Source organism: Anneissia japonica, unplaced genomic scaffold, assembly GCF_011630105.1.
Source record: "Anneissia japonica isolate Jap-2015-1 unplaced genomic scaffold, ASM1163010v1 scaffold4988_len2956909_cov206, whole genome shotgun sequence".
In the NCBI taxonomy this organism is placed as follows: Eukaryota; Metazoa; Echinodermata; class Crinoidea; order Comatulida; family Comatulidae; genus Anneissia; species Anneissia japonica.
The window spans coordinates 2,102,742-2,117,290 of NW_022696345.1; the positions used below are offsets into that span (position 1 = coordinate 2,102,742).

Below are 14,549 nucleotides of genomic sequence, written 5' to 3' on the forward strand. Positions count from 1 at the left end.
ATATATGCTGTAGAAATCAATAACTGGATCTCGCCAGTGATACAATTGTGATAAGCAATTACCAAAGATAGAATCAGAGCTTTCGGACAGAACCAGACTTTTCTCAGTAATTACCGATTTTAAAAAAGGTTATGTAAAGAAAAATAAATTAAAACTAACCAAAAGGGAATTTTGCACATCAATAGGCAATGTGTCCAGACTGTCGAAAACTGGTTGAAAATGTGATATTTAAAGCAATCAATATGTACTGATGCACAAATTTAACATGTTTCAGATGACGATGGTTGATAATATTGGTAAAAGGACGGGCAGAAACGAAATATTTATTTTATAAACATTTTGCAGCAAATGAAATAATAATGAAAACAAGTCTATCTTTTAGAGAAGATAAATTAAGAAGAGCCAATCTCAGGCTAGGAAATATCCCTATTCATACATCATCTGGTCATTCTGCGCTGTACTGATCCGAGAGATAACAGATCGCCGATCTCATAGGGTAACCATAGAGAAAATAGAACATATTTTCTCTATGGGGTAACCAACCAGGTAGACAGGCCGCAATGAAGGAGGATAGGCCGAACGAGGGCGTTAAATTAATAATAATTTGAGGATCACGAAAGTGTATCTAGTAGCCTCAAAATACAACCTAATAACCGAGATTTGCCTTGGATGCAGTGATATGAGGTTTCCAGTCAAGTTTGGTATTAACTAAAACACCAAGGTACTTGTAACTATTAACACTAGTTAAATTAATGCCATTTATATTATATATAAACATATTTGATGCATTACGTGACCCTGTGATTCCCATATTTATATAAAGCATTTAATTTCATTCCGTTAGTAACATGTTGCCTAAATCTTTCTGGAGTAACAGAGAGTCGTCGTTGTTTTTGATGGAGCGATGTAAAATGTGTGTCATCAGCATATTGATACATAGAAGAAGAAACAAGGTTAGGGCGGTCCAAAATGAACAAATTAAACAGAGTGGGCCTTGTGAAACCCCCGATCGGACGATACAAGAATGAATTGGCTCCTCTAAAAACCACTAGTTGAGTTATATTGTCCAAGTAAATATAAAACCAATCATATAATGGTCCACATATGCATAATGATGTAATTTATTGAGAACTGTGTGACTTATTCGATCGAACGCTTTGCTCCAATCTAAAAATATGACATCAATATAGGAGGTGGCATATACGAGCATCAAGAATACCATGTTGGTGGGGAAATAATAAAGAGTAGGCCTACATATCAAGGTGTAGTAAAAGATGCTTATTTATTGCTTTTTCAAGCAATACCAACAAATGGAACATAGTGAGATTAGAGGTGTAGTTAGTAATGTCATCAGGTGCACCAGAATTGTGGATAGGTTTTCTTCCAATCATTGGGAACCGTACCAGATGAAAGAGACAGGTTGAACAATTTTGTAAGTGGCTCTGCGATAAATATTGCAGTTAGCTTGAGCATAGTGGAAGTTATACCATCTTGACCAGGCGATTTGCAAGGTTTAAGCTTGTTTATAAGCCGACTATCTCCTCAGGTGAAGTACGGATTCTTTCTTTTTCTAGTTTCATAAATAACTCTATTCCTAAACGTCTTATAAGTGGTCCATTTATTTGTGTTACTGGAACGTTTAGCTCTTTTGTACATTCTATCTTTTTTACGGATTATTCTGACTAATTCAGGGGTAATCCAAGGGTTTTTTGGCTTTGCCGTAGCTTTACGAATAGCCACAACCTTATGTAGGCCCTATATCCTCATGGAAGCGTATTTTGAACTTATCCCATGATTCGTTAACATCAGATCCGTCAAGAGTATTGTCCCAGTTTATATTTGTTAACAAATCAATACATTCGGTCACATTCATTTTGGAATATTGAAGGAAGTGGAATACAAAGTCTGTGAAATACAAAGAAATCAGCAATAGAGGGCGTCGGTAGCACGCCCCACCCAGAGCCGTAGATAAAGAGAGTTGGCCAACTCGGATTCACGGGATTCGATATACGCGCGTGTGATTGGGTGGATCGCAATCACATGACTTACACCGGCCATGTTGTCACCAAAACAAAACATTAAAGCTATACGCGCGCATGCGCCTGGGCTGTTTGGTAACGACATGGCGTCCATGCCCCAAGTTGGCCAAACTCTCTCTATCTACGGTTCTGGCCCCACCCAGAGCCATAGATAGAAATAGTTGCGATATTGAATTTAGAACCCATTCTGATGTGCGTTCCTGTATATAATATTGTATAATACAATTAGCGGCCTTTTTAGGAATTGAATTTCATGTAACTATATATATATATATATATATATATATATATATATGGTTTTTTTTATGACTTTATTACTTTATATTCCATTTCATATTATATATACATGTACTGTAATAATTTACTATTTTTAGGCAGTTCTTTAATCCTTTTCGATAGTCGGAGAGCCGCTCGATGGCAAGCATTCTTCAATTAGGCAATCCTGCCATATACAGGCCTAGACCCTTAAGTGGCGAAAATAAATGATATATGAACCAACAAAAAAATTAAATATGTCTATCAAAATGTAATCAACATTAGTTACTCTTATATTATTTTAGGTTACATTTGTGTTATTCATGTATTTAATTTGTGTGGGAAAAACGTATTTTTTCTTGAATTTTGCCAAGAGGAACAAGTGATTTTCGAGATCATATTATAATAAAATGAAAAAATTATATCATACTAAATGTTTCTTTGCCAAAAATCCTCCTTTAATTATTGTTTATAGTAACAAACGAACAACTGTATCAAAACATCCCTCTCGTCTGAAAAAGTGACGCAAAGAAGAATGCAACTTGCTGGTCATCAGTGTGTGCGTCACAGTGAGGAAGTCGCTTGCGACCTAGTGCTATGGCAACCTCTGGATGGATACAAGAATAGGTGGAAAGAAAACCACTTTCATAGACATACTTAAGCAAGACACAGGGATGAAAAATGTGAAAGAGCTTCAAAATTGTATGTTGGATAGAAACATCTGGAATGAGCACGTGCAGGCATCGGTGCGATAATAAATATTATTATAATAATAAATATTAAAATAGTATTATGTCAAGTCGGCTGCATCATTTTCGTTTGTACATTAGTAGTCCTACACAAAATTATCACTCAGAAAATTATTGTTTAAAATGTAAAGGGCAATCCTTTGTCGACGTGTCTTCTTAATTCATTGGTCTTGTTAATTCTGTATCAATTTTTCCTGCCTACTTTATCAAAATCAGTGCTGGCAGTCCAATATTGAGCAGCCAGTATCATTACTTTTAGTCTTTGTCGGTTTTACAGATTTCAATGATCCGTAAATAGAGTATATCTGGATTGTTCTTTAAAATTGAATATGAGCGAGCACACAAATCTGATATTATTAATTTGATTATTATCATTTATAAGTATTAAAATAGTAGGCCATGTAGGTCAGTTGGCCGCAATATATAGGCCCTAAACTGATATTGTGTAGGCCTAAAGTAAACAGCAAAACATAACTTTTTTGACAAAGGCAGGTCTTTTCAGTCATAGAACCTTTAACATTCCAATTATAATTTCTATGTATTCGCATTTAATTATAAAGCGCTCGTGAATGCGGGCAAGTATTCGAATTCTAAAAATAAATTTTAAATCACGCTTTTGATATTAGTTTTCAATTAAGTAATAACATGTGAAAACTATGTGTAATGTACCTAACTCGTATACTCTGCATGTATTCATCGGGAAGATTTGGACACAAAAATGGACGGTGTTGTCCCACAAAATGAAGGTGTAAACGTACGCAAACATTTTGCGGGACAACTCATGTGTGGGACAGCCGCGTATTCCTAGTCTTTTTTTCTGATTTTTCAGTCGTTAAGTTTGACATTGTCGATAGGTCCATTCATTACCAGGACAACGTAAGATGAAATGGACGATTTCACTGCAATGTAATTTGGCCCCCGTGGGTAGGAAGCACAAACGGATACGGAGAGTCATTGACAACTGTTCGTTAGTAGTTCTGAATGTATTACCAGATAATTAATGATCACATATTTTATACGTAGGATATTACACAAAAAAAATCTGCCTTATGTAATAGGCCACCTCACTGACTAACTCACTGAACACACCAGATGAAAGCAAAGATAAGCATAAATATATAAACATTTATTCAAGTTTGATTGATTTCAACCGTTTTAGGTAATTGTTTTATAATAATGTAATTGTGCTAAGTAATTATGAGACTTTATGTGAAAATAGTTTCATTTGAACATACGAATATGCTCCTGCGCAGCGTTTACTTCTTAGTACAGATCACGTTCGCTCCTTAAACTGTAAAATACCTTTTAAATGGATTCTGAATACATACACAAAGTTTGTTCAAACCTCTGAAATACCAGATGGCTCTATAGACCATAATGTCCACTGGTTATCTAAAGTTACATACACAATAATGTGATATTTATATAGACGTTAACATTGTAAACAATGATTACTATAAAACGTTCTTCATGCTTATTCAATAGGGTCTACAATTTATTTTTTCGACATTATTCACCAATTAAAATTAAAGAAACTTTATGCAAAATAGATATATATTATTCAAAGAAAAATATAACAGTGAAACGTAAATGCAACCTATAAGGCCTATGTATGCGATAGTGAATTGTTGTGTTTTGATTCGACGTAATTATGACGTACCTAATTAAAACACATCTTCCCTGTGAATATGGTGATAAGCGTGTAGTGCAGTACATTATTTTACGGTCGAGTTAAGCCTAACGGTAATGATTGTACAGTGATGCAAGCATTAACATTATTTATCATCATTGATATTTTACCTAATGTCATTAATACACTAAATACCAGTCTCCCTCCAATTAAAGATCTCTTCTGGAGCCGTGGTTTATATAGTCTTTAGCAGTTTTGGTCTCTAATTAGAATAATAAAGATAAAAAACATTTGTTAATTTGGAACCTTAGAAAAGTGGTCTTTAATAATTGGAGATGATCTTCAATTGGGGGTCTTTAATTGGAGGGAGACCTGTATTATCAATATTTACAGCTCAATGTAATTTTTTAAATATTATAGATGATGATAAAAAGTGTTATTCAAAATAATGAAAACAAACTGATTACGGTTTATTATTTAAAACCTCTCTGGTGCATGCTAAATATGCACAGATTATGATGACAATACCGCCTTGCGAATTGTATATTTACCTTCTCTTTTACGAATTTTCATAAAATATTTGGGACAATTAAGAGTCCTCACACCACCTTAAAATGATAAAACTTTGAATAAACATAGATTGCATACAGACAAGTTTGAATAAGATAATGATTTAAATCGTGACACCAATTATAGATCTAACAAGCCTCACGCATTCGGCGTTAAGACTCGCGCATTTGGGGTCTGTCTCACGCTCTAAGGACCAAAATCTCACGCATAAATGTGATGCGTATACATTAAAAAATATGTATACTATTTGTATACCTTCGTAGTCCTCTTCTTACCAAAAAAATCTAATATACACCATAATACCAATTAGCTGCACTAAAGCTACATTTACACCAGACACGATGTGTGTTGAAGAATATAAACTACGCGATGATATCGCGTGTCGTGTCGTTATCGTGTCTAGTGTAAATAGCTCAACACTGTACATGTAAATATGTCATTTTATAAAGCGCTCTCGGATATGATCAAAGGTACATATACTACAGTAGACACTGTCAGCTCATGCACTATGAGAAGGTTCGTGTGGACGACCTCAGATGTATGTATTCTCAAGGAAAAATTTCAGATCCTGAATGAATTTTTAAGCATTTAGGAAATAAAATTGTCCTGGAAGGGGGTGGGGGAATTTTCAAGTCTCACGCACTCAATTATTTTCACATAACGATACACTTTTTTTCCTTCCCGATTTCCGCTGGCTGATTTCTTCTTCTAAAAAAATAAAAAATATCGATATTTAATAATAGAAGTAATAATAATATGAATAGGCCTACTTTTGTAACGTTAACGTTACTATACTATTTGTACTGTATTACTATCTGGTGTGTGGTACAATGTTGATATTGCAAGGAAAACAAGCATTAACAAGTAGGTCAAACCTGTAATCTTGGTGGGCAGCCTTCACCACAGCTTCGATTTCAGGATCAATAATGCAATCCAATATTGACATTTGTTTCTTATTCTTAATATTAATGTCGGCGCCATTTTTGATAAGGTAAATGCCAATGGCAGCAGCCTTTTCCTTGCCATTACCCCTTCCACCACTGGCAGCATTCACGAGCTGCAGTTAAACAAGTGAAGAAAGAGTATTATTAATAAATGTGATGTCATTATTAAGTTGTTGTTGTAATAAAGACCATCAATCAATAAAGAACAACAATAGGCCTATTATTATTTATTGTTTTAGTTGAGAGGGTAAGTAATAAAGGAAAATAAATTCCTACTCCCAGACATTAAATTTGAATATTAAAAATGAGAAGGCCCAATACGGAAAATAATTGACACGAACTACAACAAGAAAGAGTAGGATAACGACGAGAATAAAAATAATAAAAATAAGGCAAAATATTAATCGTAATAATCATCAAATTGCAATTATCATCAAAAACATCATGCCTAATCTTAATAATCGTAATATCGGTTTAGTTGCCTTGATTTAAAAAAAAAACCTTTACATTTAATTTGATGATAATAATATTAATAATAACAGTCATCTTATATTAATTATTGTTAAGTTAATAATTTATATAAAAAGACACAAATTTAATTAAAATATTGAATTGTAATCCTGTTTATTAGCTGAAGACAGATAGGGCCTAATATTTATTTAATCATCACTTTCAAATAATGTGATATAGGCCTACTTACCAATCCTAAGAGCGTGTTTCCCATTAATTGCCTTCCGGACTCTTTGATCTGCAGCACATGCAGAGCCGTATCACCGTCCTCGTCTTGGGCATTGACATTCGCGCCTTTTTGGACCAATAACTCGATCATTTCTGTCATTCCCTTCTCCACTGCAAGGTGAAGGGGTGTGCCCATTTTAGCATTTCTCGTATTCACGTCAGCGTTTCCCTAAATTTAAATAGTTATAGCCTAATATTATTCAAAAGATCAAGTATAGCAGATGTAATGAGTTATTATTAAAGCAATGACAATGATAATAATAACAATGACGTCGGTGATAAAGATGTTGATGATAACGATTTAATACTTTTATTAAGCCGGGCACCCACTGCGCTCGACGGTCGACAGCCGACGCGTTTCTATGAAAGACGACCATCGACAATCATTAGACGGAGTCTCATGGTCTAGCGCTCATTTCATTTCATTATTTATTTGGTCATTTACAACAACAACAACAACAAAAGCTGAAATTTGGGGAGACCAAGGACAACCAGAGTGAACCAAATCACTGTAGCAAAGCCTGTTTACCCAACCCCAAATTCAGCAACACATTAAAACATCAAACATTACAGCGAATCAAAATACAAAGAAACCTTACGAAGAAAAGAGGATGGGCTTTCTAAAACTGCAGCATCGGTTAACAATCTAGGGAGTTGGTCCCAGACACGAGGCAACCTGATGGCTACCGAGTTGAAAAATGCTTGGGTCCTTGATGCTTGCTGACAGAAACACAAGCGATCATTATGTCTGGTATTGATTTTGATACCATCATAAACCGTGTTGCAGTTTAGAAGGCCCATCAGAACTTTAAAGCAAAAAATAATAAGCAATTTGTCCCTTCTGACGTGTTTTGGATTTATAGAATATACAATCCTATACCGACCTGTACAATCAGAATTTTGGCAACATTAGTATGTCCATTGATGGATGCGATGTGAAGGGGAGCATGTCCCCCGTCTGCCATCTTGTAATCAACTATTGTGGGGCACTTGTCCACAATTCGTTGCACTGCACTGAATTAAAAGAAACGAGATTTGAATAGTTAATGATAATTAGAACATGTTAATAATAATTAAAAAAACAATGCATAGGCCTATATCATTAAAAACTATTATAATAATATTAATAATAGTATGGATAATAACGAGAAAAAAAATAACAACAGCACTTCTAATAATAATGATATACTAAATATAAATAACTATGATGATGACGATGATATTGATAATGATGACGACGACGGTAATGATGATGTATAAAAAGATCTGAGACAACTATATATTTATATACTTGTCTCAGATGATCATAATGATGATGATGACGATCATGATGATGATGATGATGTTGATGCTAACTGGCTGATAATGATGGTGATGATGTTGGTGATGAGACGGATGATAGTGATAATGATAATGCTGATGATTATGATGAATAAAAAAAAAGAATAATAAATTGATATTCGAATTCGATGCAGATGAGAACCTACTGGTCATTATCTTTGAGAGACGCCCATTGGAGTGCATTGAAGCCTCGTTTGTTACAGATCTTAAAATCTGTTTGATTGTCATGAACTAGTAGGTTGATCATGCTCCTCTCGTCCTTTACGATTGCGCAGTGCAAGGCCGTATCTCCATCCTTGTCCTACCAACAACAAAAATATTTAACTTATTAGTTTCATTTTATTCATGCTTCTAGATACAAGGATACATAAAATCACATTAAGATACATAAAGACAAGATAATACTCATATTTATATCCAGTGGCGTATCTACCTGGATGGGTTATTGGAAGAGCGCCCCGACCCCCAGACGCATCTTACTGGAAATTTGCTGAGCAAAAACAAAGTACGCTCAAGTAGATAAAATCAGCTCATATTATATTATTCTGCCAGCAGCACACGCCCACGCACAAGTATCAAGCCACTCGGACATTCGCGCCCCAACCCCAAGCCGTTCCAAGTTTATCCTCCTAGATACGCCAAGTGTAGCCTATACAAACTCATTAAACTGACTGGTCGACTGGTTGTTGTTGCGTGATAACCTTTTCTTCGTCAAATCATATAGCTCAAACTCAACAAAAAATAGAATTATCATCCTTATCATTATCATATCATCACTATCGTGCGTTATCATTACCATTTTCATTACTATTTACCAATAGCATTATCATCATTTTTGTCATTATTATTATTCATAGTAAGTATAACTCGCATCGTTATTAATAATAGACCTTTCCGCTAAGCTCCGCCCCTTGGATATTGTTGCTAAGGTCCCACACAAGACGGCAGTGTTAAAACGGTTAACCATGTTAAAACTACGGAAGCACCTAAGTGCCATTCGACTTGACGACTTGTCAAGATAATTATGTTGTCAAGTCGACATAATATACATATCATGTCGACATGGCGAGATAGATTATCTTGACAAGTCGACATACTAAAAATTGTATGTTGTCATGACGAGATAGGTTATCTTGACAAGTCGACATAATAAAAGTGGTATGTTGTCATGGTGAGATAGATTATCTTGACAAGTCGACATAGTAAAAGTGTTATGTTGTCATGGCGAGATAGATTATCTTGACAAGTCGACATAATACATATTGTATGTTGTCATGGCGAGATAGATTATCTTGACAAGTCGACATAATATAAGTTGTATGTTGTCATGGCAAGATACGTTATCTTGACAAGTCGATATAATAAAAATTGTATGTTGTCATGGCGAGATAGATTATCTTGACAAGTCGACAGAATACAAATTGCTCCATTAGGCATATATTTATTATACAATAACCTACACCTGAATTCATCATTGGATCATAGCCAACTGTACCATCATATTCTATTTGATCATATTTCAACATAAAACTTTTACTATGTCGACTTGTCAAGATAATCTATCTCGCCATGACAACATACAATTTTTACTATGACGACTTGTCAAGATAATCTATTTCGCCATGACAACATACAATTTTTACTATGTCGACTTGTCAAGATAATCTATCTCGCCATGACAACATATACAATTTTTATTATGACGACTTGTCAAGATAACCTATATCGCCATGACAACATACAACTTATATTATGTCGACTTGTCAGTATAATCTATCTTGCCATGACAACATACAATTTTTACTATGACGACTTGTCAAGATAATCTATCTCGCCATGTCGACATGATATGTATATTATGTCGACTTGACAACATAAATTATCTTGACAAGTCGTCAAGTCGAATGGCACTTAGGTGCTTCCGTATAAAACCATAGAGCTATTATATCTCTATGGTAAAAACATACGCGAACACGTGCGTTTGTGGGACAACACGTGTGTTTGTAAGACGCGCGCACATTCCTAGCACTGTTTTGATTGGTCAGTTGTTAAGTTTGATTGACACTCCGGAAAGGTCGATTATTAGCATCTTTATCATTAATATGACATCAGTCTCTTTATTATTCTTAATATTTCTATTAGCATTAACATCATCATATTTATTGCAATGTACAAGGTACCTGAGCATTTCGGTCGCAGAAAAACATTTCTTGGAGCAGGAAGTGCGCACACTCTTTCTGACCATGAAGAGCACACAAGTGTAATGACGTGAGCCCGTTTTTATCAGCGGCATCCACCGTACACCCACTGTTAAGCAATAATTCTGTAGCATTTGGCTCCTTCCTTAAAGACGCAAATTAATGTTGATATCAATTTATTTGTTATTTATTAAATTTTCAACCAACATCATCGTAACCATGGAATAAGTGATCGTCAATAAATTTATATCAACATTCTACTTTTATTTTTGTAGTCGTTACAATTGCAAATTATTATAGAAGAAATTACGGATACAAGATTGCTAGAAGACGTCTAAATTAAGGGGAAATGGAAGCAGCAATAAAGCATACCAGATTGCCAGAGAACGTCTAAATTTAGGGGAAATGGAAGCAAGAAGGATACCAGATTGTCAGAGGACGTCTAGATTAAGGGGAAATGGAAGCAGCAATGAAGAATACCAGATTGCCAGAGGACGTCTTAAGAAATAATAAATGGAAGCAGCAACAAAAGATACCAACAAAACCTAGAAAAGAACTCTGAGTGCATAAGGGAATGACAGAAATATAATCGGAAATTAAGAATGCCTCAGTGGTTAAATCTAGTTTGATTTGATTTGATGTTAGAGGAAATATACAGAAAGGAGGAATTGAATCGGACAGGAACAATCCTATAGGCCTAACGGAGAGTGAAGTGAGATGAAGAATGAGAAAAAAACTATCATAACATATAATACCTACCCAATAACGGAGAAGTGAAGCGGAGTAAGTTGGTTTTTGTCCCGCAAGTTCATCGTTGCTCCAGCTTTTACTAGAATTTTTATGCATTCCAACTGGCCCTGGTGGGCAGCAACGTGCAGCGCACTCATATCTTGCGCCTTCCTGTCAATCTTTAGAATATGATCAAATAGAATATGATGGTACAGTAGGCTATGATCCAATGATGAATTCAGGTGTAGGTTATTGTATAATATATATAGGCCTAATGGAGCTAACGACTTTCGTCAAAGAATGACGATCTGAGCATGCCAACCACTAATTGTCAGGAGAAAGGTTCCTCGGCTTTGGGTTATTTACTTTCAAGATTATAGTTTATGATAGGATCGCGGTTTATTTATTTTTTTCTCTCCATCTTTTCTTTATACATTCTTTTGCAAGATTAGAGTATAATATATATTTTCAGTGTTATGTACTAAATAAATTCCATTACGTAACTGTGTGTAGCTATAGGACGGTCCTTGCTTATGTTTGCCAAGATGATTCATGAATGTCATGTCACGTCTTTTACATTCATTAGTGTTAATAATATGAATAATAATAATAACTCATCCAGTTAACATACCCAGTCTGGATGTTGGGTTAGTAGTCGCTTCAGACCATCGGTGTCGCCCTGAGCAACAGCTTTGATCATGGCTTCGACACTGTTGGCTCCTCCTGCTCCAAGAACTCCGCCACCAAGTCCACCACCGATTAAATCACGTGCTAAGCGTTCTGCTAACGCCATCCCTATTAACGCACGTACAAGGTCCCCTGCGTCACCTACAACCCAATCGTGATTTTATCATTTTAAAAACTCAACATTTTATTTTGTTATGACACCAATCGATAGTTACGAACGGGAAACATTTATTAATATCTCTATTTCTACACGGTACATTTCATCACAAACTGTAGCATCTATGGAAGACTGTTTTACAAAATGACACGGCTGCAGATAGAAGAAAAGCCAAAACAGAAAACCAACACATGTCATAAAAAAAAACACACGAATATGGTATCATAATTTCATAAAACATCATCTGATTTTAATGTTACTTGTTACAAAGCGTAAATCTGTGCATATAATGGTTCCTGTTGAAATTCAAAATTGGATTACCCGATGGAGGCTAGTGTCATCCACAGTGCAGCGCCTGTCACGGCCAGTACCGCAACCTCCTACTCTTTTTGAATAGTATACTAAGTATTTTTCGTGTGTATATGTGCTATTTGGCAAATAGAACTAACGGTTTAGTGTCTAATTCGATGGACGAGGTAATCAGAGCAAAATGCCTTACAAAAACACAAGGAAGTAGGATATTCACAGGTTGGTCTCGTCCTCATATTAGAATGACCTTTCCGGAGTGTCAATCAAACAACTGACCAATCAGTACAGGGCCTGGAGGACGCGCGTGTCGTATTAACACACGTGTTTACATACATTTTACGCTATAGTTTTGCGGGACCATAGCAAAAATATCCAAGAGGCGGTGCTTAGCAGAAAGAGCCATTAAATGGCGAGACAATTGCCCTTCTTACCATCATCGTCCCCTCCATCAGCAGCTTCAAGACAGATTGGATTATAAAACCAGCAACCACTACTTTCAGTTTCCACTTTGATGTCGCCGTCCTTTGCAATTGCTACAACAGTACCGTCTTTACCTGCAGTCTGTACAAAAGTGAATCAAATGTCAATAGAAGATGCGTACTTATACACTAATATGATGCGGTAAAATAACGAAGTATAATATATCCAATTTTGAATTATTGGGGGTGGGGGAGGGAATATAAAAACATCGACATCAAACTAAATATAAACATGGTAGATAAGATGTGTATAAGAGACAGATATTATACCTACCCAATAACGGAAAAGTGAAGCGGAGTAAGTTGATTTTCAGTATACACAATTAAAAGCCTAGTGTATTGTACATAATACGAATTTATACATTATATATATCATTACTTTTCTTTTCTTTAAATTTTATTCAGAGGATAGTAACACGACAGAATGTAATAATTTAAAGGAACATTTTAATATTTGATGTTTTTTTTGATTGCTTTTGTTATGTTTGATGGGCTTTAACTGATTTCGCCACACCTTTTACTGTAACTGACCGAAATCATTGTGTCTTGCCAACCGCAACGATCCTGTTGAAGACGACGAAACGTTTCGATGGGTAAGTCACGCACTTTGACGGAGCCACCGACTGGAAACATTACTCTGTGGTACATCATATCTGATTAGAGATAAAGTATAAAGCAATTAGTAATAAAAACTGTTTTAAATAGACCTGCTTTATTGAAACAGTCTTGTACTATAATAGTTGCATTCATTTCTATGAATTGTGCTTATATAAGTGTTTTTTTTTTATTCTTCATGAGTATGTGTACCAGGCATTGTTTCAAAATATAATAAAGATAATGTGAAGCGCTCTGAGCCTAGTTAAGTAGAACGCTATATAATACCGACATATTTTATTATTTAATCTTATTATATGCTTTGCAAGAATTCAAAACCAAAATGCTGTAGTATTTATTTCTTTCCATGAAATCATTACAAAGAAAAAATGATCATAATGATAATAATAAATAATAACAATAAAAATAACATCACAAGCAATAAAACTGTGGCAAGTTGATTTAAAAGGGCCCAAACAATTATCATTTTTGACATAAAAAAAGAGAAGAGGCAGTTAATTAAAACATTGATGTGATACAATAGATTATTACGCGGCAAACTATTCCATAATAAGATTCCTTCATAGTTAAACGTGTTATCAATTTTCTTATGAACAGTGAAATTAAAACTCTTTTCCCTGTACCATGTGTGTGATTTACTCTATTCTATCAATATTATATACATTTGGTAATATCATTGCTCTGCTCTCGACAGAAAGAAAACATAAGCTAGACGATTTCCAGAGAATACTGTATATATCATTAGGCCTACTATTTAAATTGAACATTCAATTTCATGCAAAAATAGTGTATTGTATTTATAATATAATCATTTGCATACTGTAAACCCTTAATTAATACCCACGGGCTTAATCCATGTAAGAAGCCCATCTCAAAAACAAGCCCTCTCCCCCACCCCACCACCTCTTCAGTTTGCAAAAGTAGTCTCAAAGAAAGCCCATGGGCTTCTAATCAAGATGATGGGATTCTTTCGAGATAGAACTTACGGTACATTCAGAATGAAGTTATCTTTAATTATTAGTTCACATTCAAGTTCAAGTTTATTAAAAATTACATTCGCAATTTCCTTAGGAAGCTGAATTATATTGATTTGTACAGTATTTTAAAAC

General features: G+C 35.0%; 1 protein-coding gene across 1 annotated transcript in view; it reads right to left on the minus strand.

Moving 5' to 3' along the window:
• Nucleotides 1–4,148: 4,148 nt before the first annotated feature.
• Nucleotides 4,149–14,549, minus strand: part of LOC117101856 (E3 ubiquitin-protein ligase MIB2-like) — a 20,219-nt gene continuing 9,818 nt past the window's right edge. The window contains exons 7-16 of the mRNA XM_033241971.1: nucleotides 13,357–13,478; nucleotides 12,778–12,907; nucleotides 11,825–12,021; nucleotides 11,224–11,372; nucleotides 10,447–10,609; nucleotides 8,413–8,567; nucleotides 7,810–7,939; nucleotides 6,888–7,094; nucleotides 6,119–6,300; nucleotides 4,149–5,951 (exon numbers count right to left, since the gene is read on the minus strand). Of these exons, the coding sequence (XP_033097862.1) occupies nucleotides 5,897–5,951; nucleotides 6,119–6,300; nucleotides 6,888–7,094; nucleotides 7,810–7,939; nucleotides 8,413–8,567; nucleotides 10,447–10,609; nucleotides 11,224–11,372; nucleotides 11,825–12,021; nucleotides 12,778–12,907; nucleotides 13,357–13,478 (1,490 nt within the window). The 3' untranslated portion in view covers nucleotides 4,149–5,896. The remainder of the gene's footprint in view (nucleotides 5,952–6,118; nucleotides 6,301–6,887; nucleotides 7,095–7,809; nucleotides 7,940–8,412; nucleotides 8,568–10,446; nucleotides 10,610–11,223; nucleotides 11,373–11,824; nucleotides 12,022–12,777; nucleotides 12,908–13,356; nucleotides 13,479–14,549) is intronic.